The sequence below is a fragment of the Sceloporus undulatus genome, chromosome 7 (assembly GCF_019175285.1).
Source record: "Sceloporus undulatus isolate JIND9_A2432 ecotype Alabama chromosome 7, SceUnd_v1.1, whole genome shotgun sequence".
In the NCBI taxonomy this organism is placed as follows: Eukaryota; Metazoa; Chordata; class Lepidosauria; order Squamata; family Phrynosomatidae; genus Sceloporus; species Sceloporus undulatus.
This window is the reverse complement of record NC_056528.1, coordinates 12303363-12328286: the sequence shown is the minus strand read 5'-3', so window position 1 is coordinate 12328286 and position 24924 is coordinate 12303363. Positions and strand designations below refer to the sequence as shown.

Genomic DNA, 24924 nt, shown 5'->3' with positions numbered 1-24924 from the left:
CATAACCCTGAGGGGGCAAATTCACGTTAAAGGGCCTTTTTAACAAAAACTTGTAAAAGTGTCTTGGAAATTTCATTCATTACAACAGCCTAAGCTTGGGACATTTTAAAACAAGTTTTCCTGTTTCTCTTTAAGCAATTATTCATGGCATCAGTTCATTGCATTAACTATCCTTTTCCATTATCTTTTGCAGTGAAAGCTTTTAAAACTTGCAGGGGGGAAAGCCACCCTGTCACATTTTGGAGGTCCCCAGACCTTACCCCCAACCACTTGGTCATGGTCTTGATCAGCCAGTTGTAAATGCCACAATACCCCAGGCAACCAAATATCTGAAGCGCTGGCCCTTATTCCCAAATTCCCAGTAACTTTAAAGAATTCCACTGGCCTGGGAGACAGCAACCCACCTTTGAAGTTGGAGGTTTTAGATTCCACCTTCTGGCTGGTTGGAGGCTCCCCAAAGCAATCTTGGGTCTTGAGCACCAATATGAAGCTGCTGGGTGCTGCTGAAAAACCATACTTTCCTCCATGGTCCCCCCATTTTTGTTAAAATGAAGCACAGGTGTAACATGTTTAGCAAAAGAATAAAAACATCCTCTTTTATTAGAAAAGTCAACACTTCCCCATCATACCTTAACTCACATGATCCATGCTGGCTGGGGGATTCTGGGAGTTGTAATCCAAAACTGAGGCACTTTCTGAAGGTCTTGGAGGGATGACACTGCTCTGTGCTGTGTATAGTTTCTCTTCCTTTCTCTCTTTTGCTCTGCCAGTTTCAGTCCCTTGGAAGAGTCCTCTTACTTCCACAAGAGGAAGAGACTCGCTGACTGGATCATGGCCAGGCCAAGGAGACGCACTCCTGCTCCCTTGAAGGCTGGGGCTAGAGTTCAGTGGATTGTTCCTTCTTCCAAGATACAGAAGTTGCCTCCATGGGTTCCTCTCCACTGTCATCAGGCACCCGGAAAGCCACATAGGGGCACTTCTTGACATTGAGGCACACGAGTTTTTGGAGTGAGGCCGTGTTCACCAGCTCAAAGCCTGTGGCCCCGCCAAAAGTACTAGGCTTCCAGTATTCAGGGGAACAGATGGGATTCCCCAAAAGACCCTTCAAAGAAAAGGGGGCTCCGATTTCCACCATGCTTTCCCCAAAGATGGAGTTGGGTTGAGCCTTCTCTACTAGCAGACCTGGGTAAAACTCCAAGGCATCGATGTCTCCATACAGCTCCTCCAGCTCAGCTGCCGTTTTTTCGTCCCCTGTGAGCGAATGGATCAGAGCCAGTGGGTGAGAAGATTGGGAGATGGTTCAAAGTGAGCCCTCTTGGAGGGGCACTAATACCATTGAACGGGGGGGGGGACATTCCCATTGAACCTCCAGCCAGGGCAGGCTGCCTGATACCACCTCCCCTACCCACAGTTCCTGACTAGTCTGTCTAAAAGTGCTCCAAAGTAACTTCTAAGAATAATTTGGGAGTTGGGATGTGTGGTGGCACTGCGCTAAAGTTGCCACCACACGATGACACTGCACTACAGACGCCAAGACACGGCGCTGCACTGCCAATGCCACAACGCATTGAATTCCCCATCCCAGTTTAGCCTTTCCTGGTTGCAAAATGTCACAATCTGTAACATGTTTCCTTCTGCAAGAAGCGTCACTTTGCAGCAAACATTATCTTGGGCATCCCTTTGCTTAACAGTAGCACCTCAGCTGGCCCAAGGAGAGTCCTTGTCTTACCTGTCAGTTCTTGGAAGGAAGTGTAAGGTTTCATGTTGAACCTCTTCCGGTATTCATTGAATGGCTGGAGACGCAGCAGCCTCGATTCTTCAATCACCCCAATGGCCACTTTCAGGAGGTTTTCATTGATATTTGCTACTCCGCCAATCTGAAAAGTGGGGAGGGGGCACAATCAGCCAGAAGTACAATTAAATTGGTGGTTGTTTCGTACTCTATGAGGTGGGGTAGAAATCATCATCATTATTTCCCAAATTAATGCCGCACTAGTCCTTAAAAGCTTCTATACTGCTTTGCTTGTCCGCACTAGACAATATGGAGCTTGCCAATCTGCATTTTGCTTGCTGTGCACCTAGGACCAGCTTGTGCTTTAAGGGAGAATTGGCACTCAAGGGGGCTGTAGCAAAGCACCCACCTGCCCGGCTCGTTGTTTGGAGAAGGCCTCCACCAGGGCCTCCACGCCATAGTCTGTCAACATGGTGGTGTTGTAGATGAACTGATCGTAGTTGTACTCCTTGTCCCGGATTCTGAAGGAGTCTGGCATCAGTGGGTGCCAGTGGTAGAGCTGATTGAACTCCACAGCAATGCGGTTCCGGTACTGGAATTGGACCCCAAAGAGAAGTTCTGGGTCAAACTTCAGCTGCAGGTAGTAGCCGCTGAGGTGCTGGACATAGTCTTCAATTACAATTTTGATGGTCTCACCTGGGGGAAAAATGCTTCAAGATTAGATAGGATCTTGTGTCTTCATGTTCTTTGGCCCTGGAATACAATTCATCAAACATAGGTATATTCCACGGATTCAATGAGTCACCTCCAATTTCATCTCTGAATCAACCAAAAGGTCATGAACTTCAAAAACACACCTACAGCTGGGGGGATTCTGGGGTCTGTAGTCCAAAAAAAGATGAACTTTCCCACACTCAAAGGAAGAGTTCTGCAGGAATATACGCACCGATGAGGATGAGTCGAGCGGTCTGGAAGAGCTGCTCATCGTCCCAGGTGGGGTGTTCTTGCTTCAGCAGGTCACAGACCCGGTTGTGCTCCCGTAACCAGAGGGTGGCATACATCATGAGGCCCGGGAGAAGCCCAAACACCTCCTGACCCACCGCCAGTTGGTCCCCGGGCAGCACATGCTTGGGGTAGATCATGTGGACTGGAGCCTCCATCACGGTTGGGGGATATATCTCCCCGTTCAAGATCTGCAAGGAAGGAGAAGGAAGACTATGTTACTCTGGTTTCACAGGGACTCACCCCTGGTTTACTCTGCAGGTGACCAGTGCTGGATTGGGCCCTTGCACACACACAAAACCCTCTTGGCCTCCACCTCCCTTACGATCTCTCCAGCACCATATCTGAATTCCTTCTGGCACAACCTAAATAACTTTCTACCACCTAAGTTCAGAAATGGGAAAGGCAAGCTCTTCTGGATGTTTCTGGACTTCAACTCCCATTATCCCCCACTGTTGGATATGCTGGCTGGGGGTGCTGGGAATTTCAGTCTCAGAAGACTGCATGGTTTCCACCTGTGTCTCAACACAGACTTTTATTATACTTGGGGAAACTACCATTTATGGTCTCCAGTCCTACTGGCTGGTGGGGATTCTGAGAATTGTAATCTGAAAATAAAACCCTAATTTCCCAAGCTTTGCCCTTACATTTAAATTGATCCAATGGGTCCCTCCACCCAGATAGAAAGCTGTCACCTTCGTACAGTACCTGGTACTTCAGCTTCCCATCCCGGAAGAGTCTGAGTTTGTGTTGGCGTTCCAGGTTGTCCCCATAGATGTGTCCAAGATCCACCTGCAAAAAAGAGCTGGAGTGAACCTTCTCCAAGCTTAATTTCTCCCTCCTCCCTGAGTAGGTCCAAACCAGCTTAGGGGCAAGCAAGGCCAGTCTCCCTCCTGGGCAGGTCATGTCTTACATTTTAAATCCTGACCCCAATTCAAATTTAGCACTCCAAGGGTGCAAGGGTGCTTAGAACTGGATCTGGAAAGTGTTGTGTACCTCTGGGATAATAGAGTCCAACACTCAAACTATAAATTGTAAAATTTTAACTTCTAATTTAAGCCCCTTCTCCTCTTGCTCAAATATGGCACACCAAGGACCAAACAAACTTTCCAAGTCAGCGGCTATCATCCTCACCCCATGACCCAGAGCCCTGGTGAAGCCATGCCCCATCTTGCCAGAAGTCTTGAAGAACTGGTGTGTGAAATGCTGGGCAAAGAAGGCAAACATCAAGTTCGTCCCCTGAGGATCTGGATGGAAGGTCCTGCGCAGAAAGAAATGCTCTGCAACCAGTCGTGAGTCCGGCAGCTGCAACGGCCCTGCAAGGGAGGAAGAAAAGTTAAACCCAACAGTCGTCCCTTTGGCTCGTGGCTGGGAAGACTGGCTCCCAGCATCTGCACTGATTTAAGATCCCTATCTTAATGTTAGAAGCACCGGTGTTGTTTTTTTTTTGGGGGGGGGTATCCACATCTTTTTACTACAGAGTATAACCACACTGATTCTGGGAGCTATAGTACAAAAGAGTTACTTTTCCAACACAGACAAGGTGGTGGCTCCAATGTCAATGAAGCAGTGAATCCCACTTTGGATCTTTGTTGTTGTTGTTACTGTGTACTTCCGAGTCGTTTCCAACTTATGGCGACACTAAGGCGAACCGACCATTGGGTTTTTCTTGGCAAGATTTGTTCAGCAGAGGTTTGCCATTGCCTTCCCCTGAGGCTGAGAGAGTGTGACTTGTGCAAGGTTGCCAAGCTGGGAAGAATTAAACCCTTAGTCCAAAGTTTAAGGACTCTAAGTCTGAAGTTTAAAGGATCTGTCTAAGGGACTGAATTCAGCACCTTGGACAGTTCCTTCACACTTCAGGCTCAGAGTGCATCTTCAGTGCAGAAATGCCATGGCTCCGTGCTATGGAATCCTGGGATTTGTAGTTTGTTGTGGCACAAGGCCCCTCTTGACAGAGAAGGATAAGAATCTCTTAGAACTCCAAATCCCAAAATCTGATAGCAGTGAGGAGGTATGGCAACCTTTGCCAATGAACAGGAAGTTTCCTCACCCACCTTTTGCCATCATCCAAAAGAAATCACCCTCAAGCATCATTATAGAAAGCGATTCCAGGTGGGATCCATGCACAAAGGCACATACCTTTGGTTCCCATGGGCGTGGGGCAGTCGGTGGGCACCGGCGGGAGGATACGAGTGAAATAACTGACGTTGGCATAGGCCTCCCAGCTGATGTACCCGTAGTCAGAATTGTAGGTGGGCGGACTGGGAATGAGGTTGGCTCGGACTGCAAATAGAGAGGCAGAGAGAGAGACAGAAAGGTGGAGCAGAATAAAACCAGGTAAGCACCATGTGCATTGCAGTACTAGTATCAAGAGGACTCTGTACTGTCCAAAGAGTCAGATTGTTAACTGGAGCTGGCTGGAGGAAGCACACAACTTGCTTGTTGCAACAGCTCTACATGGACTGCCCATCCACTTCCAGGAACAACTAGGACTGCTGATTGTGGTGTTAAATTTTGTCCATTGGTAAAAACATTTTTCCTTGCTAAGACCTCTGGCTTCCAAACATCACTTACCCTCTCCCATATGCTGAAATCCTCATTCCTCCTAACATTTTCAGATGGTGTCATAGTTGGTTTCGCAATCATGCCCAGAACTTGGAAAATTTGCAAGGACTACAGCTCCCAGAGCTAAGAGATTCTAGGAGTTGCAGTGCAGAGAAAGGTACATTTTCCAGGGTCTTCGATCCTTTGCAACCTATTGCTTTTGACTCACGTGTCAACACCAGCCTCATCAGCGTGTCCCGGATGAAGGTGTTGTTGATGATGTCCCAGAACCACTTGAAACGGGTCAAGATGAAGTGGTAGAAAGTTGGCGAAGGCCTCATGGCTTCACGGATACGCATCCAGAATTCCGCTGGAGAACATACAGATAAGAAAAATCCTGATAATCCAACATTTTGTTCCCTACAGTGAGGAAGGAACTAGGAGGTGGAATGCAAAAGCAACCGTCTATCCTAGTTCTGTGTCCTCAGCATGCTATAGATAGTTTCTGAACATGGAGGTGCCATTCTTAGCAGTCACAAGATGTTGGTAAGTATGTTTCATTACATCACTTCATCCACCCAGCCCATTGCAGAAAGGCTGGCAGATACTTACGCACGCTGCAGTTGGTGCCGTAGTAACCGGTTCGGGTACAGTCACATTCGTAGCCAGCTGTGCCAACGCGGACACATATGCCTTTGTGTTGGCATGGGAAATAGCAGCATGGATTCACTGCAGAGAAACAGACAGAGAGGAAGAAGAAAGAACAGTCAATAAAGCAAATGGGTACAGCTTAGGCTCCCTCTTAAACAAGATATTCCAGTAATCAAATGGTTACTGGAATATCTATTCATTTAATTTATACTCCATCTTTCTACTGGTGTGTGCATGACCCAAAATTAAAGTGAAGGACAGCTAGAAACCTATTCCTGAAAAAACCAAGTTAAACTTTCCCTAGTTTAATCTGTTTTTGTTGTTGGATGCCATCAAGTCATGGCAACCCTAAGGCGAACTTATTGTGGGGTTTTCTTGGCAAAATGTGTTCAGAGGAGGTTTGCCAGTGCCTTCCCTGAGGCTGAGAGAGAGTGACTCACCCAAGGTGATGGTAAGCCTTGAGCAGGGAGACTATAGGAAACCTGTTCCTGATTATCACTCTAAGAGGCCTCTTCCCCATTCCTCCTGGATTTGGCTGGACTCCGTAGCCCCTCCAGCTTGCAAAGGAGCTGGTGATTTTCCATCATGCATCAGGTGGCTGCAGCCGCTGGTATTGCAGGAGCAGCAGGAGGGAAGCCCTGGGCTTGTGGCTGATTGCTTTTATGGCCCCATTAAAAGACCAATTTAAGATAAAGCTTTGGGTGGTGGCCTGGGCTAAATAAACACAGTAGTGGTTTAGACTTGTGTGATCCTGGGGCACAGGAAAAGAGGAGGAGATGGTGAAACCAATCCTGCAGGAAGGTCAGCAGAAATGCGCCTCAAGAGACCCAGCATGGCACAGTGATTTGAGTGTTGAACTCTGACTCCGGAGATCTAGGGTTTGAATCCCAGTTCGGCCATGTAAACCCATTGGTTGACTTTGGGCAAGCCACTCTCTGAGGGGAAGGCCTCCTGTGAGCAAATCTGGCCAAATAGTAATAATAATAATAATGAAATAAAATAATAAAATATTGAAAACCCCATGCTAGGTTCGCCTTCAGTTCACCAGAAGTTGGAAAGGACTTGAAGGCACACAACAACAAGCTTTGCAGACTAGCAAGGCTTTCTGTAGAACAGTTTTGCAGACTGTCTATGGCTTCCTCAAAAAATAAGTTAACATGGGGAACTGAACCATAACAAATTCTTTTTTGGTGTTACCTCGCAACTACTGGAACAAATTAATTTTACAAGCTCGCCTTGTGAACTCTAGTCTCTGCACCAGTTCCTGTTTTGAATGTTTAAACATCTGTGGGTGGTGACACTCCAGCGTGTCCAGACAGCATTGGACATGTTCAGATTATTCAAGAATTCCTCATGCAGAGACTCAGGAAAGTTGTGCCTTTGGAAGAGGTTGCTCCCTGTGTCTCTGAGTGAATGTGTGTCCTGGGCTGACTAGAATAGCAACTCACACAGAGGTATGGAGAGGCATTCCAGCATTCCTCTGAAGCTGGGAAAGGATAGTGATTGATGGAAACCTGCTTTACTACAGGGGTATTGTGGGAATTGCAATCCAATGAACCCATTTCCCAAGCTCTAACAGAGCTACAAATCCTGCCTGCACTCTCCAGCATCCCCAAGGATGAAGGAACACGGATGTTTTGCTCCGACACACCTGGAGGATCACACCTTCTCTATTGACATGTTAAGCAAATGAGGACACAATCCACACAATGCAGGTCTTGTCCTTCCCTGGGCTTCCCCATCCACTGATGCAAACTCAAAGGGGACATTTTGTCCAAAACCAGCAGGATCGCTTTCGGGAAGGATCTCCTTACAGAAGGATAACTGATGTCCAATTTCCATTGCAAATGGGATTTTCCAGGAAGGAATGGATGATGGGGATGAAAAGAGACATTTGAATAAACTGTAAACCCTACACACATACACACTTTTATTTTTAATGTTCCAGAGAATTTTAAATGCGAAACAACAAAAATCATCAGGCCATGGATGTGAAAAAGGCAAAAGGTCAAAATCTCCAGCTGCTGACCAGTTGATAACCTCCTTTTTGCAGATAAGCATCAGGTCTTCAGGCAGAAGAAGATGGCAGCCCTTTCCCACAAACCGATACCACACCTTGGGCTCCTTTTCTCCTCACTTCCTTGTGGGATATCTTGATATCACTTATGATATGACTTTTATCAATTTACACTGGCTCTTATTCAGGCCACCAAGAACACACTTGATGTATCTGCATAAAAAAAAGAGGAGGGAGGTAGAGGGAATGCGGCAGCACCTTTAAGATTAACTAGTTTTTATTTTAGCATGCTCTTCCAGGGATATAAACCCACATCTTCGGAATGGTATTAAGGCCTCAGATTACAAAGCATATTTACACAGTTGTGGGAATGGGAAGAACGTAATAGGATCCAGAGAGATGCAAATCATGTCCCTTGCCCTAAATTTTCAAAGGGCTGCATGAAGTTATACAGGTTTTTCAGATCTTTACAGTTGTCAGCGGGTATTGATGTGTGGAAGCAATAAATTGGCTTACCAAAAGTTGGTTTCCTTGGGTTCAAAACCTTCTCTGAGAACATTCCTTCTGTGCAGCAGTGAGGACTCTTGAATTAATACAGTCGGCCCTTCTTATACACGGATTTCTTATACACGGATTCAAGCATCCACGGTTTGAAAATGTTCCCAAAAAAGTAAAAATTTCAAATATCAAACCTTGATTTTCCATTTTTTATAAGGGACACCATTTTGTTCTGTCATTATATTTAATGCGACTTGAGCATCCACGGATTTTGTTATCCACGCAGGATCTTGGAACCAAACCCCAGCGGATAACAAGGGTCCACTGTACTTGTAGCTTTTGTTGTTGTTCATGCCTCAATTAATGGAATGGAATTTGTAAATACTATTCAGTTCACCTGTTTTTATCTTCCTTCATAATTTCCTTGACTGCAGCTGTCAAATCCCAAACTGAATGTCCCAGGAGACTAAAATGTTCTGCAACTGGTTTTTCAGTATTGCCTCTCCTGAGGTATTGGCTCTCTGCCATCCAGCATCACTTGGCATCCCGTGGTATGTTGCCTGGATCCGTTGCCTATGTCCTCCACTCTGCGTCTTCCTAGTCCTGACTGCAGAAGCCCCATCTTGGTCTCTGCCCAGACCAGGGCAACATTTCCAGCTGTGCAACAGCTGTTCTGGATTGCCTCTTAGTTAGCGTGCAACAGGAGTCCAGCTGCAGTTTATAAGCTCGGGTTTAAATGACGCAGGAGAACCAACTGTTTACAGGGCAACAGGAGGAAATAAAGGACACGCAAAGGAAACAAAACGGGGGAAGGATGCGGATCCTAGCACCTTGGTTCGGAGGCTCCAGCGATGGAGGCAACAGCCAGATGGCACAACCTGGCCTTATACCAGGCCCTGCAGATAGAAATGGATTTGCCTTTTTGGACACGTCAAAAAGCAACTCTGCCAAGCTCTGCCTGCAAGTAGGCCATTCATTTATAGATGTCCATGTCTCAATGGGGGAAACAGTTAAGAATGATCTGTTTTAGTCCTCATTTCTGTTCATAACTTCACTGGGCTGGACTATGTCATACTCCTCAGCCAGGGAAGGCATTGCGCATCCCAGCAAATGGGATCCTGATTTACTGTCTGTTTTTGATGACATTCCTGGCAACCCAAGGTAGGCAAAGGTGGGGAAATACTGTAGAGGGCATGACTACACATGCCAGATCATTTTGGGGTGTGTGTGGAAGAACCATCCCCTTCCCTGAAGCTACAAATGCCATCCCCGCTTGGAAGAAACAGACGTGGATGGGAGACAGAGGTTTTAACACACCGAGAGCTTTGCCAGATCAGACCAAAGAAATGGCCAATTCATCATGCTGCAGGAGCCAGAGAGATGCCTTTGGAAAGGCCACTGGAGGAAACAGTCCATTCCCATGGTTGTTCTCCAGCAAAAGTCCTCCCAAGATAGACTGCCTTGGAATTTGGAGGCTCCACAAAGCCATCCTGCATCTCAGCCAATTAAAAGACCTCCTTTTCCTTTTATTTGCCAAATCCCCTTTTCAAACCCAGCAGCCTTAAAGATAATTTGTGGCAATGATCTCGCTGGTTAAAATGTACCACGTCTTCCCCCTTGAAGCATCATCCAGGAGCAGGAAATGAAGATATATCTTTGAGAAAGGAGATAACTATTTTCCAAGAGCACTTTTTGTAGGAGGGAAGGGGAAACTCCCAAAATCCCCTGTCCACCATGACCACTGGCCATGCTGCCTGGGGGATTCTGGGAGCTGTTGTCCAAAGCAAAAGTAGGATTATTTCCCAAGTTATGGCTATTTCATTTTGATTTTTTTTATAGAGTAAGGTGACCCTAGGGATTGTGACGCTCAGCAACATGACAGAGCCAAGTCACTTTTGCCTTGGGCTGCAAACTCAGACCTAACGTCTCTGGTTTGTATCCAGAGATTATAAATACTTCCTTGTACTGTGTTGCGTACACACACACACACACCCTCGCACATCTGGACTGAAGAGGTCTCAGCTGAGGCTGGCTGGAAGGAGGAATGCCGTGCCTCTTTGCAATGTTTACAAGTCAACATAACAAAATTTCCAAGCCTTAGGAGCTGCATTTAGATGAGGAGATATTATTGGTTCACTTGTGCATTTCCAGAAAGGTCTCATGATGTCCTGGAAAATGTGTGACGGATTGATTGAATATCAAAGAAGGAAAGCAAGCCAGTCCCTTGCAAAAACAAAGCGGAGGTGGAGGGTGAGCTGCCACTATTTTGTTGGGATCTTTGGAGGGAGAGAGTTGCAGAGGATGTGAAACCGAAGCACTGGCTTGCAAATAAACCCACTGGTTCGGAAGCTGGGGAGAAGCAGTTTTTATTTCGGCTCAGCAAAACCGGTGCGGAACCGTGCCTCAATCCAAGTTCTTCAGAAGCTGTGTGTAGCTGTTTTCCTTTTCTAGCCTAACCTACTCACCCATCAAAGTGAGGGTTCTTTGGAAACTTATTTTAGGAACAAGATAGTGTAGTGGAATGGTTAGAGCGTTGGGCTACAACTGTCAAGACCAAGGTTCAAATCCCTGCTCAGCCATGGAAATCCACTAAGTGACCAGGACACTGCTTTTCTTTTTCCTTTTCAGGTGGCTTCCTTCTCTTTGGATGAAGCCCCTCAAAAGCCTTTGCAGTGAAAGTGTGGACCAATTTTGGCGGGGTTCAGATCTTGGTAAGGTTAATGTTTTGGGCTACTAATCCCAGAATCCCACAGATAGGATCTGTAGTCCAAAAACCCGGAGTTGATGCAAGATGCCGCACTGGCATGAGAGCTGCCCTTTTGCCATATCAGTCCAACCCATCTATGCTTGAGCCAGGCTTCTTCCTACTTTCATTTTTCACAAAAGGTGCCCATGCAACACCCTCATCCTTCAGTATTTTCTCTGCATTCCTTCCACTTTTCCTTTCTGCATTCTGCATTCCTTCCATCTTTCCTTGGGCCTCAGAAAGCCTTGACTTCTTTTCGTTTATAGGAAGGGGAGCAGAGATGCCTTTAAAGAGCCTATCTTTTTAAAAAGACCCACCAGTAAAGTATAGGCCAGAGCAAACCCCTTCTGAGGAAACTTGCCAGGTATACACATAGACTTACTACTCCTGCTACAACGTTACGGTTTTATAGGGCTAAATAAAACAAAAGGGGTTCTATAAAATTTGCCACGAATATGTCCTGAGGTACAGGTGGCATCCATATCAATAGAATGGTGGGTCCGCTTTGGGTTTTAGCCTGAACTTTTTAAAAAGTTATCCAAGGTGCTGAACCTATTGATGGGATGAGATTAGAGCCTAGCACCTTGGAAAGTTCTATTTAACACCCAGAGTAACATCTGGAACTGACATGGAAACCACCGGCAGCTACTAGCGATTGGTTGATTTTCCTAATATTTTTGTTTTTGTCGTTGTTATTGTTGTTGTGTGCCTCCAAGTCATTTTTGACTAAGGTGAACTGATTTTAGAGTTTTCTTGGCATTTTTCTTTACCCCAAAACTGGACTTCAAGGTAGCTTGTTGTTGTTGTTGTTGTTGCATGCCTTCAAGTTGCTTCCAATTTGTGGTGACCCTATCATGGGGTTTTCTGGGGCTGAGAGTGTGTTGCTTGTTCAAAGTCACCCAGTGGGTTTCAATGGCTGAAAGGGGATTCAAACCCAGGTCTCCAGAGTCTAGTCCAACACTCAAACCACAACACAATGCAACCATCACCACCACCATCATAACACGCACACACTTTATGATCACTCCTAGCACGGACCTTGAAATGGGGGGACAAGGCATGCTTGGGCTCCCCAAAACTAGCCTGGAATATTTGAGCTTTCACTGAAAACCATCTGGCAAAATTGGACCCTGAAGACTCCTATGAAGTTAAACCTTCTCAGGAAATATCAATTGGAAGTGTCCTAAATGACTGAGCACTAAGAGAGTGATTGTCATTGAACCCTCCCAGGAGTAAGGAAGGCTGCCTGAGGTCTATTCTAAGTGCACTTCACAAGATCATGGAGTTGGAGGGGTCCTCAGTGGCCATCTAAACCAACCCTAGCCTAAGAAAACCCTAGGAAAGTCATGGGGTCACCATAAATCCAACAGGAGACTTGAAGGCCACGTCAATCCATCCACAAACTCTCTGGAGAACCCCATCCTGGACTATTTTGGTGCCCAAGACCAACAGCAAACTATGCCCCCCACAAAAACACTCTCCCACCCACACAGCAAAAGCAAGCAAATAGCAATTCAACGATCTGGTCACCCTTCCGTGACCACCCCCAAACAATCTGCTGCCTGAGGCAACCGCCTCCCCCCGACTTACAATAAAGCCAGTGCTGCAGCCTCGGAAATACTTTGCTCTTTCTTATTTAAAAAAAGAAATAAAATACATAGTTTCTATTGCTGAAAAAGTTTCTTGGGGGTGAGCGCGGGTGGGTTCCTTACCTGAGCTGGCATCTCCTGGGCTGGCATTCAAACTGAGCAGCATCACCAAAGGGAAGGCATGGAGCAGCCCTGCAAAGGCAATAAATAAAGTAAAATAAAAATGCATATTTGGCTAGGCAGGAGTGGTCCAGGTGGTGGAAAGAGAGAGGGCAAGAAGGCATCTTTGAGCCAGGGCTTACAGCACATTGCAGGAAGGGAAGGAAGAGGGGGAGCCTCTCCAGCTTTCCAAATCCACTCTGAAGCCGCAGCTGTGCCTCTTTCCTGTTCTCCCTTCAGTCAAAAAGGCAGCCAGGGCTTGCAGTCTCCACCCTCTAATGACACATTCCTACTCCTTCTCTGCCCCCTTTTTTGCCTGCATTTGAACGCTCAGTGTTGGTGGGCTCTGGAGTTCTTGGGCTTATGAACCCCCCAATGCAAGCCATCCTCAGTGCCTTGCTCAAGACCTGGCAAAAGCCAACTCTGCAAGTTGAGCTTTTCTACTTGGCTGCTCTCTGGACTCTTTGGGGGCTCTTTGTGCAAAGAGGACAAGTCTTACGTGTGTGTGTTTATGTATACGCACACACAAACACACACACACCATGCCAAAATGACAGCAGACCTGCTCTCATCTTGGTATGAAGTACTGTATTAAGAGTGAACCTGCACGGAAAGCAGTTTGGAACCACATCATCTCTCTTGACTTCATTCTAGGGACCTGTATTTTGAGGAGGAACTTAGCATTCTTTGCTGAAGAGTTGTAGTTCAGGGGGAGTGGAATGGAAGTCTCCGGCAGAGCATTTTAAGTTGTTGTTGTTGTGTGCCTTCAGGTAATTTCTGATTTATGGCAACTCTAAGGAGACCTTATCATAGGATTTTCTTGGCAAGTCCAACCTTAGCCATCCTCTGAGGCTGAGAGAGTTGGACTTGCCAAAGGTCATCCAGCAGGTTGCTGTGGCTGAGCCAGGATTCGAACCCTGGTCTCCCAGGGTCCTAGTCCAACTCTCAAACCACTACACCTCAAACCCCCCAGATAAATCCCATGGTTGTCCAGGATGCAGCCATGGCAGTTAAAGTGGGATCAAACTGATATCACTGTGTAGTGTAGGTACCACTTTAGAATATCTTCCAGAGATGTTTCAGCTCTTCTCCTTCCAAGCATTGTCCCCCTCAACCTGCATCCCAAGAGGAAATGCTTAGGAACACTATTTGGAAGAATGCCATGCTGTTTCCAAAAAGGAATGAAAAAAAGAATGTGTTTAGCAATGTTTTCTATCCAATTTGCTTCAGGCGATCCAAGCTTCCAAGTGCCACAGCATTCTGCAAAATCTTTTAAAAGGATCACAACAGCTTTTGGATTTCATGGCACTCTGCTCCACAAAAGTTTGCAAGTGCCATAGAAAGCTGTGTGCATCTATGTTTGAGTCCATTAGACCACAATCTTCCTGGAAACCCTTGTCAAATTTCTCTTATGAAGCAGTGCCAATTCCAGCCGTAGGGCACAGAGGAAGCTGCAAGGGGCACGGCTTCCTCCGTTTCCGCTCCAAAGTTGTCTTTTGAAGGAATTCTATATTAAGCCCAAGTGTGATGCCGCTGCACATTTTAAAAAGTGCCTTCTCTTGCCTTTTCCTCATTCAGTTCCCGGGGAATAAAATAACATTTCTATAGTCTCCCTCTGCATTGCATAGACTTCAAGATGAGTCAAGAAAGCAATTCCTTTTCCAAGAAAAGACGATTCTGTCTTCAGATCGGCAGCTGTTTCACTGTGAGGTCTTAAAAGCCATGATGGATTCAGTCCGGCGTCTGCTTGGATGGGAACCAGCGCCTTTTGTTTATGAACTGTTGCTCATTTTTAATCCGCAGCTGGACCGGTCATTCTGTCTAGCATTTTTCATTCTTTGTGGTTTCTTTGAGCAAATCCTCTTGCAAAAATAAACAACAAAAAGCAGGCAAAGAGCACACACAAACACACACAAAAACCACCAACAACTTCAAGCAAAAGTGTTTGCAGCTTTCTCAAATATTGCTTTCTTTCCTTCTCCTTTCCAAAATCTGAAACTATTCCTCTCTCTCTCCTTTCCTTGCGACTTTCTGACAAATGCACTCCTCCCTTCCTCCCTTTTCATTCTTCTCCTCTTCCATATAAACCTAGAGGTGAATTCCAGCAAGGACCAATGGGACTGATCTTTCTTTAAAAACCCTGCCAGCGTCATTTTTTAACAGGCCCAGGGAAATATTTTGCATTCTTGAGAGCCAGCCCCCGGGGTAGAAGCAACAGCCATGTCAAAAGCACCACTCTCTAGGCACCAAATAATAGCTATGACTTCCTCAGCTCCCTGTATCACATTTCCACATGCACCTAAATACATCTCTCTTGGTATGTTATGTGCCTTCAGGTTGCCTGTCAACTTACAGAGATGCCATGAATTTCATGGGAAAGTACTGCATCGTCCAAGATTCACAAAACAGTGATGCCTTTACTGGACCAACCAAAACGCACATTATACATGTTTCACAGGGACTTTTTTAGGCAAGGAATACTCAGAAGTGGTTTTGCCAGTCCCTTCCTCTGCTCCAGCGTCTGGTATTCCTTGATGATTCCCTAGCCAAGTATTAACCAGGGATGAACCCGCTTAGCTTCCAAGATACGACAGGATCTGGTGTGTGGATGGCCAAATGTCAGGAATACTTGCCCTGGAAGGAGGTTGGACTACATGACCCTTGGTTTCCAACGCTGCCAAGCTATCCTGGGCTAAGGTAGTTTCTTAACCTATCTCAGGTGCCAGCTCAGGAGGAAATGATCTAATGGTGTGTAGGTCCTGTTTATTTGCTTACGCACAGGGTTAATTCTGGTTTTTGACGCGTAGGAATTTGAATTATTCCCTCCACCCAATCTTTTTGGGTCAGCAGTAAAACAGAAGCCATTCTGGTAGGAAGGAGTGCTTTCGGCACACACGTCTGCACCGATTCCAAAGTTTTATTTTCTTCTAAACATACACACTTTTCCTGGAAGCAGAGGAAGAAAATCCAAAGGGTGAGATTGTGCCAGTTTTTAGATCGGTTTCAAATGCTGTGAACATTTTGCTTACACACAGCTTTAGCCTTACTGTACAATTCTAGGCTAGCTCTGGAAGAAACTGGACCATCTGTACTTGTTGGTTTTCCCAAATGGCCTTGGATCCCACAATCGATCTCGTGCTGTCTTTGTTTTGCAATTGTGCAGGGTGGCCCTATAGATTTGGCCTCCCCAAAGACAAAAAGGGAATGAGTTCAATGATCTCGCTGAGTAGGTATGGCTGAGCCTTACGCTTCAGAGACCTTGGCATTATGTGACGTCTGTCCCACCCCATAATTCAAGATAATTGCAGAGCCTCAGGGAAGGAAAGACTTTTTTAAGAGTTAAAATAAAGACAATTCTAGGAAAGAGAGAGAGAAAAAAACGCTTCCTGCTCTTCTCTGGGTCCTGGCATGCCATTTACAATTTCTGTTTCTGCCTAAGGATGGCTCGGTTTGGGGCAGCCCATAGGAAAGGCCAGGATGATGGGTGGGATGATGGCACTGACATTGCTTTCAGGCAGAAGGTGGATGCAAAGCAGAGTGGAGGGTTAATCCTGGCATCACAACAATTGGGAAGGAAGTAAGTAAAAATCCTGTGGAAAGTCTTTGCAAGTTGCAGAAACAAAGCAAGCCTTGAAAATTGCAACCAGGGGCTGCTCTCTTAGCTCAGCACACATCACTTTCCTCTTGGCTGGAGCTGAGCCGCCCTAAACTGGAGAATCTGCATCCAAGTCTGGAAATGACCCATGAAAACTGGAGACTTGAAATCCAGCAACTCTACCCAGGGGTTGTTTGTACTGTTACACAAACCCAACAGTGATTAAACCAGTCGGCAACCAGGCACCCCCACCAGCTGCAAGCCTTTTATTTCTTGCAGTTCTTCAGTATCCTCCGGGAAATGCCTACAAGGAGAGGAAGGCTGCTTATCTGTTTTGGACCAAAGCCTCTGGGACAAAACACCCTCGACGTGGAAACCGGAAAGCGCTGGGCCTCTTGGGTGATTAATATTAATACCCAGATGGATGGGAAAGAGGCTTGGGGGGACGGTTTGCAAGCAGGATGCCAATGTGAATTCAGGTCTCTGCACCCCAACTACCTGCTGAGCAGACAGCTCTTTCTGTTTCCACCTGCCAATAAAATAAAATAGGCAATCCTGCTCTTTAAAATTGTATCTGTATCTATTGTTTCAGAAAATGTTGGTGAGAAAGCAAGCACTGGAAATAGTACAGAAATACCCTCCAATATGCATTGAATATGTCAAGGCATATGCAACACAATGCAATATGTCTCAGTTTGGAAGTAACAGTCCCTACTAATCCTCTGTCATCTCACTTTCTCGGCTGCTATTACAATGTCTCTGTTTTTCATTCTTCCTCCCCTCACTTTCTCCCTTTGTCCTCAGCTTATTCCAGTTGCTGCAAACTAGTTTCAAAACGCAAAAGTAGTTTGCACACCATTAACTCTGCAGAATTGGGGGAAGGGACACAATCTTGTCCTTCCCAGGAGGCTCAGGCAAAAGCAAACTGCTGCAGCATCTCCTAATCTTCCTGATTAATACCTTTTGCCATCTTGTCTACTCTCTGGCGTTGTCTGGATGCTTACACCCATGAAATGTTGACGGAGATGTTCAGTGTTTGTTTTATTTTCTCTTTTTCATCTTATCTTTCTTCTGTCTTGTTTGGTTTTTTTGTAAAGATGCTTTGTCCAGATCCGGAAGGTTCCCATGGATACTTTCTGTGTATCTGAAAATACACAAGCTTTGTTGCCGAAATCCTTTTCACTGGGACATTTGCATTTTAATCTCTCATAGGGGAGATTTGGAATATTAAGATTTTTAAGGTGACAGGGAGTTCTTTAGGACAGCCAAATGTGTTGGTGCTTCTCTTTGGAAAACCTTTGCTTCTTAAAAAATAAAATACAATGCACTTTTCCCTTTTCTCTGCAAAACCATCGGGAAAGAGAACCGAAGGAGTGACTGAGAGCAGAAGTGTTGACTCAGTAGAGTGTATTTTTGTGAGAAGATGTGGTTACGAAAACAGCATCTGGCAGTTTGTATATACTTCCAGCTAACTTCCTATATATCCTGGATGTCTTTGTGCCCAGGCGTTCAAAAGAAGTAGACACAAAGTTAATGCAATGGAGACCCCAGACGCCATGGCAGTCTACCTTGGGAAACCAGCTGCTGGGGATGCAAATGGGAGAAAATGAATGTTATTTTCCTGGCTAGCCACCGTTGCAAATGGACTGCTGTTCTAAGTCAGGTGTGCTTTACTGGTATTTAGTCCACAGCATAGATACAGGTGGGACCTCCATGTCCAAAGGCAGTCTATCTCAAAATACCAAGTGCTGGAGACATAAAACTGGCAATGAAGAGGAGAATATAGTTTTTCGGTCCTGCTGAGAGGGAGGTTTTTGGAGGCATTTGGCCGCACAGCCGCTGTGGCTAGAAGAGAACTGGAATAAGCCTCAGTCTAATCCAGCCCAAATGTCCTTATGTTCTCGAATGACCGGTTGCAAGGAGATAACACTATCTGGACGCAAGCATGTTGCATTTGCAGAGCTTAAAACTGTGCAATGGTGGTGTTTTTACACATTTTATGAGCTGGCTTTGCTATCAGAGCACATTGTTTTCTTGTTTGCAATGCCCTTAAGGCCTTGCAAAGGGATCAGATTTTGTGAGGGTATGCTTAGCTATGTAATGGAAATGGATCCTCTGGTGTCTTGGATGCAATTCTGACTTTCAAATGTGTCAATCACTGCTTGCAGATCTGTTTGCATTGCTTTCCTGTATGAAAACGAGTGGATCCTCTAAAGAATGACAGCAGCTGCCTTGAAATGCCTCAGAGGTTTAGTTTGAACTTATATGTTCATATGTCAACACACAGACATCTGTGTCCTTTTGCTTTTTGCTTCTGTTAACATTAAACTACCGCAATGGGCTCTACGTGGGGCTGCTCTTGAAGACTACTCAGGAGCTGTCGCTAGTTCAAAGCAGAGCAGCCATACTCCTGAAAGAAACAAGGTATTGCCCACATCCTCCAGTAGATGATAAGAGATTAGAGACTCCTATGATAACTTGGGATTTGCTGTTTAGGGAGAGCCATTTAGCCAGAGAGAGCACTAATGCCTCACCAAACCACAAACTCCAGGTTTCCATAGGATGGAGCCACGGCAGCAATTGCATAGTGTGAATGGACCCCTGTTGACTCCAGTTTGCAAGAATGGATCAATTCCTTTATTGCCATGAAAAAGGGAAAAGAGCCCTTGCTCATCTGCAGTCAGAGTTTGCCTTTAAGCCAGGGATGGAGTCAAGGCTTTAACAAAATAACCCAAGGTGTTGTCAGCCCTGAGAATTCAGGATTACCATCTTATGGCTGGAACCCAGCTGTGCCAAGGAAGTCTCTGCTCTGTTGAGCCCAGAGACATTTTCCTGTTCCTCCTCCTCCAACTCTCTGTCCCACCCTTTAAAATAACTGGGCAGAACAATAGCTGACCTTTGTAGATGGGCCTCCGAGAAAGACGGAGCACCCATTTTCAGGTCAAGTCTGACTCCCAAATAGGATCACCCCTCACTTATTATTACCAGCTGTTTTGAGATGCAGCATGTTACTTTTAAGAGCAACATTATCCAAGCTATGGAATAGGTTAAAGAAATGTTTTGGGCCGGCCTTGCTTTTGGTTAAAAATATACTCAAACAATTGTCCCACCCCAGGGCAGCCCAAAACATGCCTTGGAGCTGCAATGTGTGATGTATAGCACAGAGGAACTGAATTATTCAATAATATATCATACCTTTGGCTGCCCCTCTTGTGTCTTCCAAAATTCTCTCCTGCCGGAACCAAAGTAGATGGCGATGTCTGTTTCACCTCCCATAAGGTTGAAGCTGGCGACTCATTTCTCAGTTCCTTCATTGGAGCAATCTTTTGGAACACAGCCCAAGCAGGAAAGGCTAATAAAAATCTAAAGTTTATATACCCCTCCACCCTCAAAAGAAACTTTGAAAGGATGCCATGCCATTTATCTCCTTGGCAGGGCACTGAATCCACTCCAGAGCATCATACAGCCCTTGCAATGTTGTTGGAGTGTAGCTCCCAACATCCACTACCATTGGGGATGCTGGGTTGGAGCCTGCAGTTCAACAAGATCTGGAGGACTGTACCATTCAAGGCCTTGGTTTAGTCTGAAGTTTAACCAGAGCTCTGAATCCTTGTTGTGGTTGTTATGTAGTGTCACACCGGCTTGAATTTAAGGCAATCCCCCAAATACAAGACTTCCAGGAGATTCAGGAAGTCCAAAGAGGTCAAAGAATGCAGAGAGTTTGCAGAAACCAATGTTTCCCCATGCTTGCCATAGCTTAGAAAAATCACTTTTTGGATGGCATCTCCCAGAATCCCCCTAAGCCAGCATGGGGCTTATTGTTCTGACAAGTATCTTTTGCAAGCTTTGTGGATAGCTTGCTTTAAAACAGAATGCAATCCAACACCAACAATATCTTTCCTCAGTTGTGCCAACATGTTTCTTATTTATCTAAACCGCCCTTTATCAACAGATCTGAAGGCTGGACAGAAGTGATAAAAAATCATCCCCCAAAAATCTAAGACAAGTCCATTACTTTAAAAACAGTTTAAACATTCTAAGAATTCTTTTACCACCCTTTGGCAACACAGACAAAATAATATGCAGCAAACTGACAGATGAGTTCAAAGGCTTTAAACACTTCCAGAAGAGTTTAAAAATTAAACCCCAGCAAGCTAATAGATTGCAAAGCAAGCCGCGATCTCCCCATGGGGCCAAATATTTGGGTAAATAGTTGGGTTTAAGCTTAGCACCAAAATAAAGCAGCCAGTTATCTGCCAATTTGACCTCTTGCTTCCTCCATGGGAAAATGTTTTGTGTTTATGAACATTACAGAGAGGACAATGTTGGAAGGCCCTCTGAGGGCAAGGCTTTCTACAGCCGGAGCGCTACCACTGAGAAAGGTCTTGGCAACCTTTCCTTGCCCTTATTTAATCTGTTTATTGAAATACCTATCCCCTGCCCTGTATTGCAGGGATCTCATGGTGGTGTGCAATAAAAAAATGAGCTTAACTGATCGTATAAAACAGTAGGAAGTAATGTAAACAGGCTAAAAGCAAACCAAACTGCTTGGCAAGTTAAAACAAAACAATAAAAATCAGTTGGAGGAATGACACGAAACACTGTACAGCCCTGGGATTTGTTTCGAGGATGAGAAGGCTGATGCCCCTGAGCATGTGCAGAGTGTGGTTCCCTTTCATGGGGAATTGGCTCTTCTTTTCTTTCTTTTTTCCTCAGAGCAGAGGGACCAGCTACTGGAAAGGCCCTGTTTTAGGTTCCCACCAACTTTTTATTAACTAATTCATTACATTTATATCCACCTCTATAAAAATTGCTCTGCTGTCAACTAATTTGGTTGACTATCTCAGGAAGCAAGCAAAGGCAAAAGGTGTGAGTCCCAAAATCCCAGCATATTTGACTTTAAAACTATTACTGCTGAAAATTAAACTCCAAGGCACTGCAGAAATAATCTGGTTTGTCACCCCTTTACTGCCATGGCTCCATGCTATGGATCCTGGGGGCCCTGTTTGCAGGAGAACATATGCATACCAAAGACACTGATAGTATTCTGGGCAAAGTCACATCTTGGTTTGTGGCTCACTCCCTGGTATCAATGTTTGCAAACCTTGAGTTACCAGCCTTGAGTTGTATGCACTGGATCTCCCTTCCACATACCTGAGAGTGGGTCCTTCACAGGATGATTTCCAGGGAAAACAGAGCAGGGATTAGTCTTTAACAGATTCCTTAATCTGCAAAAATAATAGCCAAACAAGTACTGAGCTGCATCAGAAATATAACTTTATAAATGGTATGAACTTCCTTTCCCCTCATATAGCTTCTTGCCTCCTGGGAAAGGCACTATTCTACCTGCTCTTCTCCTCTCACTCCTGCCAAGTTCAATTCAATCTACTTTTTCACACTGAATTGAGTTTGCAGCAATTGGATGAAGTGGGGAGGAGAAGAGAGAAACCAAGATATTTTAAAAGGAAATGAAAAAGTGGAACGGCAGAGGATTAATCACCAAATCAGGTCAGTTGGAAGTTATGACGGTGCCAGTTTCTGGAACACTTTGGGGAAAAGCCCTGGTTGTTCTCGACATCAGATAGCTTAAGGAACACAGCTCTAGGGGGGTTTATAAGACAGATTTGTCATATGTTTGTTCCCTTAACCTATTTTAGGCCCAGGAGGGATGGTGTCTCCTAGAAGGTGCCCGTTTTAATTTTATGGGTATGTTACAGGTATGGACCTGCTCTCTCCAAGAAAAGTGGCCTGTGGATAAGGAAGTAAAGATTGCCATATCCAACCTTTCCCAACCATCCTTTCCCAGCTGCTTAGCATCATCCCTGCAGATTCCCTTCCCTTCCCATTTCATCCTCCCAACAGTTCTTCCTCCTACATTTTCCCACTGAGCCGCAAGGCAGACCACCATTCCTTCCATCCCTTGCTGGTAATCCCCCCAAAGAGAGATGCCAGGCTCAAGAGAACTAGTAGGAAATTCCATGGATTAAGTCTTGATCTCTTTAAAAAGTCAAACGGAGCAGCTGGGAACGCTCAGCTCCTTGCCCTTCTCTCATCAGCTCCAACCATCTCCTGCTCTTCTTAAAATAAATACATTTAGTCATCCTAAAACTTGGCTGCTCCACACAATATAGTGCCTCCTTTCATCCTCCATGTTTGGGATGACTGGAATATGTTCCCCAAAACAGTAACAATCCTGGCATAGCTATCGTTTAAGACTTATACAGCAAGCTATGCCTAATAATATGTATTATTATATGTATATGTATAAATATACATGTATAATACTACTCTTCAACCATATTACTAGTTTTTAATAGTTTTCATGTTCTAGTGAGAAAGATATTGTATTGTGGACATTGTATATTGCCCTTTACAGAGGGCTGTCATAAAAAATGTATATCTTTTTGTTATATTCTCTGAAAATGATATTCCAAGCTTTAAAAAGCATTGACCAAATCCTTTCAGAAATACCAAGGCTTTTATCCCCAACTCTCTCTTTTAAATCCTGCCCCCCCTGCACATGCTTAAGGCTTGCAAAACATCCCAGATGGTTTATACCAACCAGCCTTTGGTGTAAATGAAAGCATCCAATGTTTGTTCTTCAGCGTTTATACGAACGAACGACAAGGGGAAAGCTCTGCTGTATGTTTGCCAAGAATTCTGCATGGGTCTCTTCTCCTCTCGCCACCACAACACACAGTTAACACATTCTTGTCCTGTTGCAAAAAGTCAGAGGGAAAAGTTGGGAAAGAAAGATCAGTTCTGCGTGGGATTAGCATCCCCTCCAACATTTCATAGATGAAAACTGGGATGCGTCTGGCCAGACAATATGAGAGTGTGGTCAAAATGGCCAAAGTTATTAGTGCTGCACAATAGAGCAGCGAGGAAAAGCTGCAGCAGTTTGCTTTTGCTTGAATCTACTGGGAAGGGCGAGACATGACCACCTCCTTTTCTTTACTCCTTGCTAAGTTAAGTGCAAACTTCTTCTATACTTTAAACTCTGTAGTAAGGTGCGGATAAAGAGGGTGAACAGGAGAAGAGAGAAACTGAGACATTTTAAAGGCAGATGAAATAGTGGCATGACAGAGGATTAACTGGAACTGTCCCAATCAAATTAGCCACTTGGGGGACATTGCAGGATCTCCTGAAATAATTAAACAACTATTTTAAACAAATATTAATTTAAATATTTCAGGAGAACATTCAATTAAAAGTTTCAAAGATTGTTTTTGACCCAGTTGTGTGTGGTAATTGAGTGCAAATTCAGATTCAGCCACTAAGCGGCGCCCAAGCGCCATCTTTGGAAACTAGCAAGCAATCAAGCCTTTTGCTGCAACAGAAGCCTTGCACTTTTTGCACTCAGACCCTCCAAAGGGGAAAGGAAACCAGATACTACTTCAGCCTGAAAAATAAGAATCGGTTCCCTCTCCCCACATTTCTCTTCTTTTCTCTGAAAAGTTTAGCCAACAGATCCAAACCGATCATAGGAGAGAGAGGCCACTGTCTTATTACAGTCAAATGGTCTGTCTTGTTCAACACTGCATGTGTCAGGGCTGGAAAAACCGGTTCCACCTCCCAAAGCTGTTGGGACTCCAATGCCCATGAGCTCCAGAAAGCCTAGTCTGTGATGGGTGTGGTAGTTCAACAGCTGGAGCTGTTCATCAGCCTGGCTCTTTGAGCTTTGCCATCCTAAAAACAGCTGGAGGGGGAAGGAGGGAAGATGTTGTTCCCATATATGTATGACCCCCCCATATATATATAGGGGGGGGGTCAAGGCCTAGCCAGCATTCAGTGATCCTCAAAGAAGAGAGGAAAGCGCCGGTGGTGCTCTTTCTTTGGACAGGAAGTCTGGGACGCCGAAACCCAATCTGCCAGGAAAGCGGCGTTTTCAGCAATCAACTTCATCATGGTCTCCGGTGCATTCCTCATGGATCCCCAGCCTCACCCTGCAAATCCTAAGCCATTTCTCCCAGAGGAAAGGGATATATTTCCAAAGGGTAAACGTTTCCAGGTTGCCAAGTAGGTGCCACGGGTCAAGAGAGCAAACAAGGCTGATTATGCCCAAACTTTGGAGTTCTTCTAGGCCCATCGTGGTGGGCTTTTGGCGGGGAAAACACCTCTTATTTGTAATATTATTCTGTGCGGTTTTGCATTCGCTTCCAACTTATGGTGACCCTATCACACACGATTTTCTTGCCAGGGTTCTTCAGAGTTGGCTTGTCGTTGCCATCTTCTGAGACTTGCCCAAGATAACTAACCCACTGGGCTTTAATGGCTGAGTGGGGATTCGAACCCTGGTCTCCAGAGTCATAGTCCAATGCTCAAGCCACTGCAAGGGGATGCCTTGCTCCAGTTATTCTCTCAGTGTTTTCCAAACTTCATCCAGGTGTT

The 24924-nt window shown here is 45.2% G+C and overlaps 1 protein-coding gene across 3 annotated transcripts; it reads right to left on the bottom strand.

The window, feature by feature from the left end:
• Positions 1-569: 569 nt before the first annotated feature.
• On the bottom strand, positions 570-19837 carry PTGS1 (prostaglandin-endoperoxide synthase 1). 3 transcript variants are annotated; one of them, XM_042478225.1, is made up of 11 exons: positions 19729-19837; positions 12903-12971; positions 5891-6007; positions 5508-5648; positions 4874-5017; positions 3869-4050; positions 3443-3526; positions 2679-2925; positions 2142-2428; positions 1730-1877; positions 570-1251 (listed from the first exon to the last, which is right to left on the bottom strand). In XM_042478225.1, exons 2-11 carry the CDS (start codon positions 12943-12945, stop codon positions 878-880), a joined length of 1767 nt encoding a protein of 588 aa, XP_042334159.1. In that variant the 5' UTR covers positions 12946-12971; positions 19729-19837; the 3' UTR covers positions 570-877. The 3 variants fall into 3 exon arrangements, with proteins under 3 accessions (XP_042334159.1, XP_042334161.1, XP_042334158.1); XM_042478227.1 differs by lacking the exon at positions 19729-19837 and adding an exon at positions 13991-14963; XM_042478224.1 differs by lacking the exon at positions 19729-19837 and adding an exon at positions 13082-13763.
• Between the last annotated feature and the right edge of the window lie 5087 nt (positions 19838-24924).

What these genes read in the sequence shown, in the direction of transcription:
- PTGS1 (XM_042478224.1), bottom strand. An exon ending in CACGCCCATGGGAACCAAAG is followed by an intron (nt 4,051 to 4,873) that starts GTATGTGCCTTT and finishes CCTCCCTTGCAG; the next exon opens with GGCCGTTGCAGCTGCCGGAC. An exon ending in CGCTCGACTCATCCTCATCG is followed by an intron (nt 2,429 to 2,678) that starts GTGCGTATATTC and finishes TTTTTCCCCCAG; the next exon opens with GTGAGACCATCAAAATTGTA.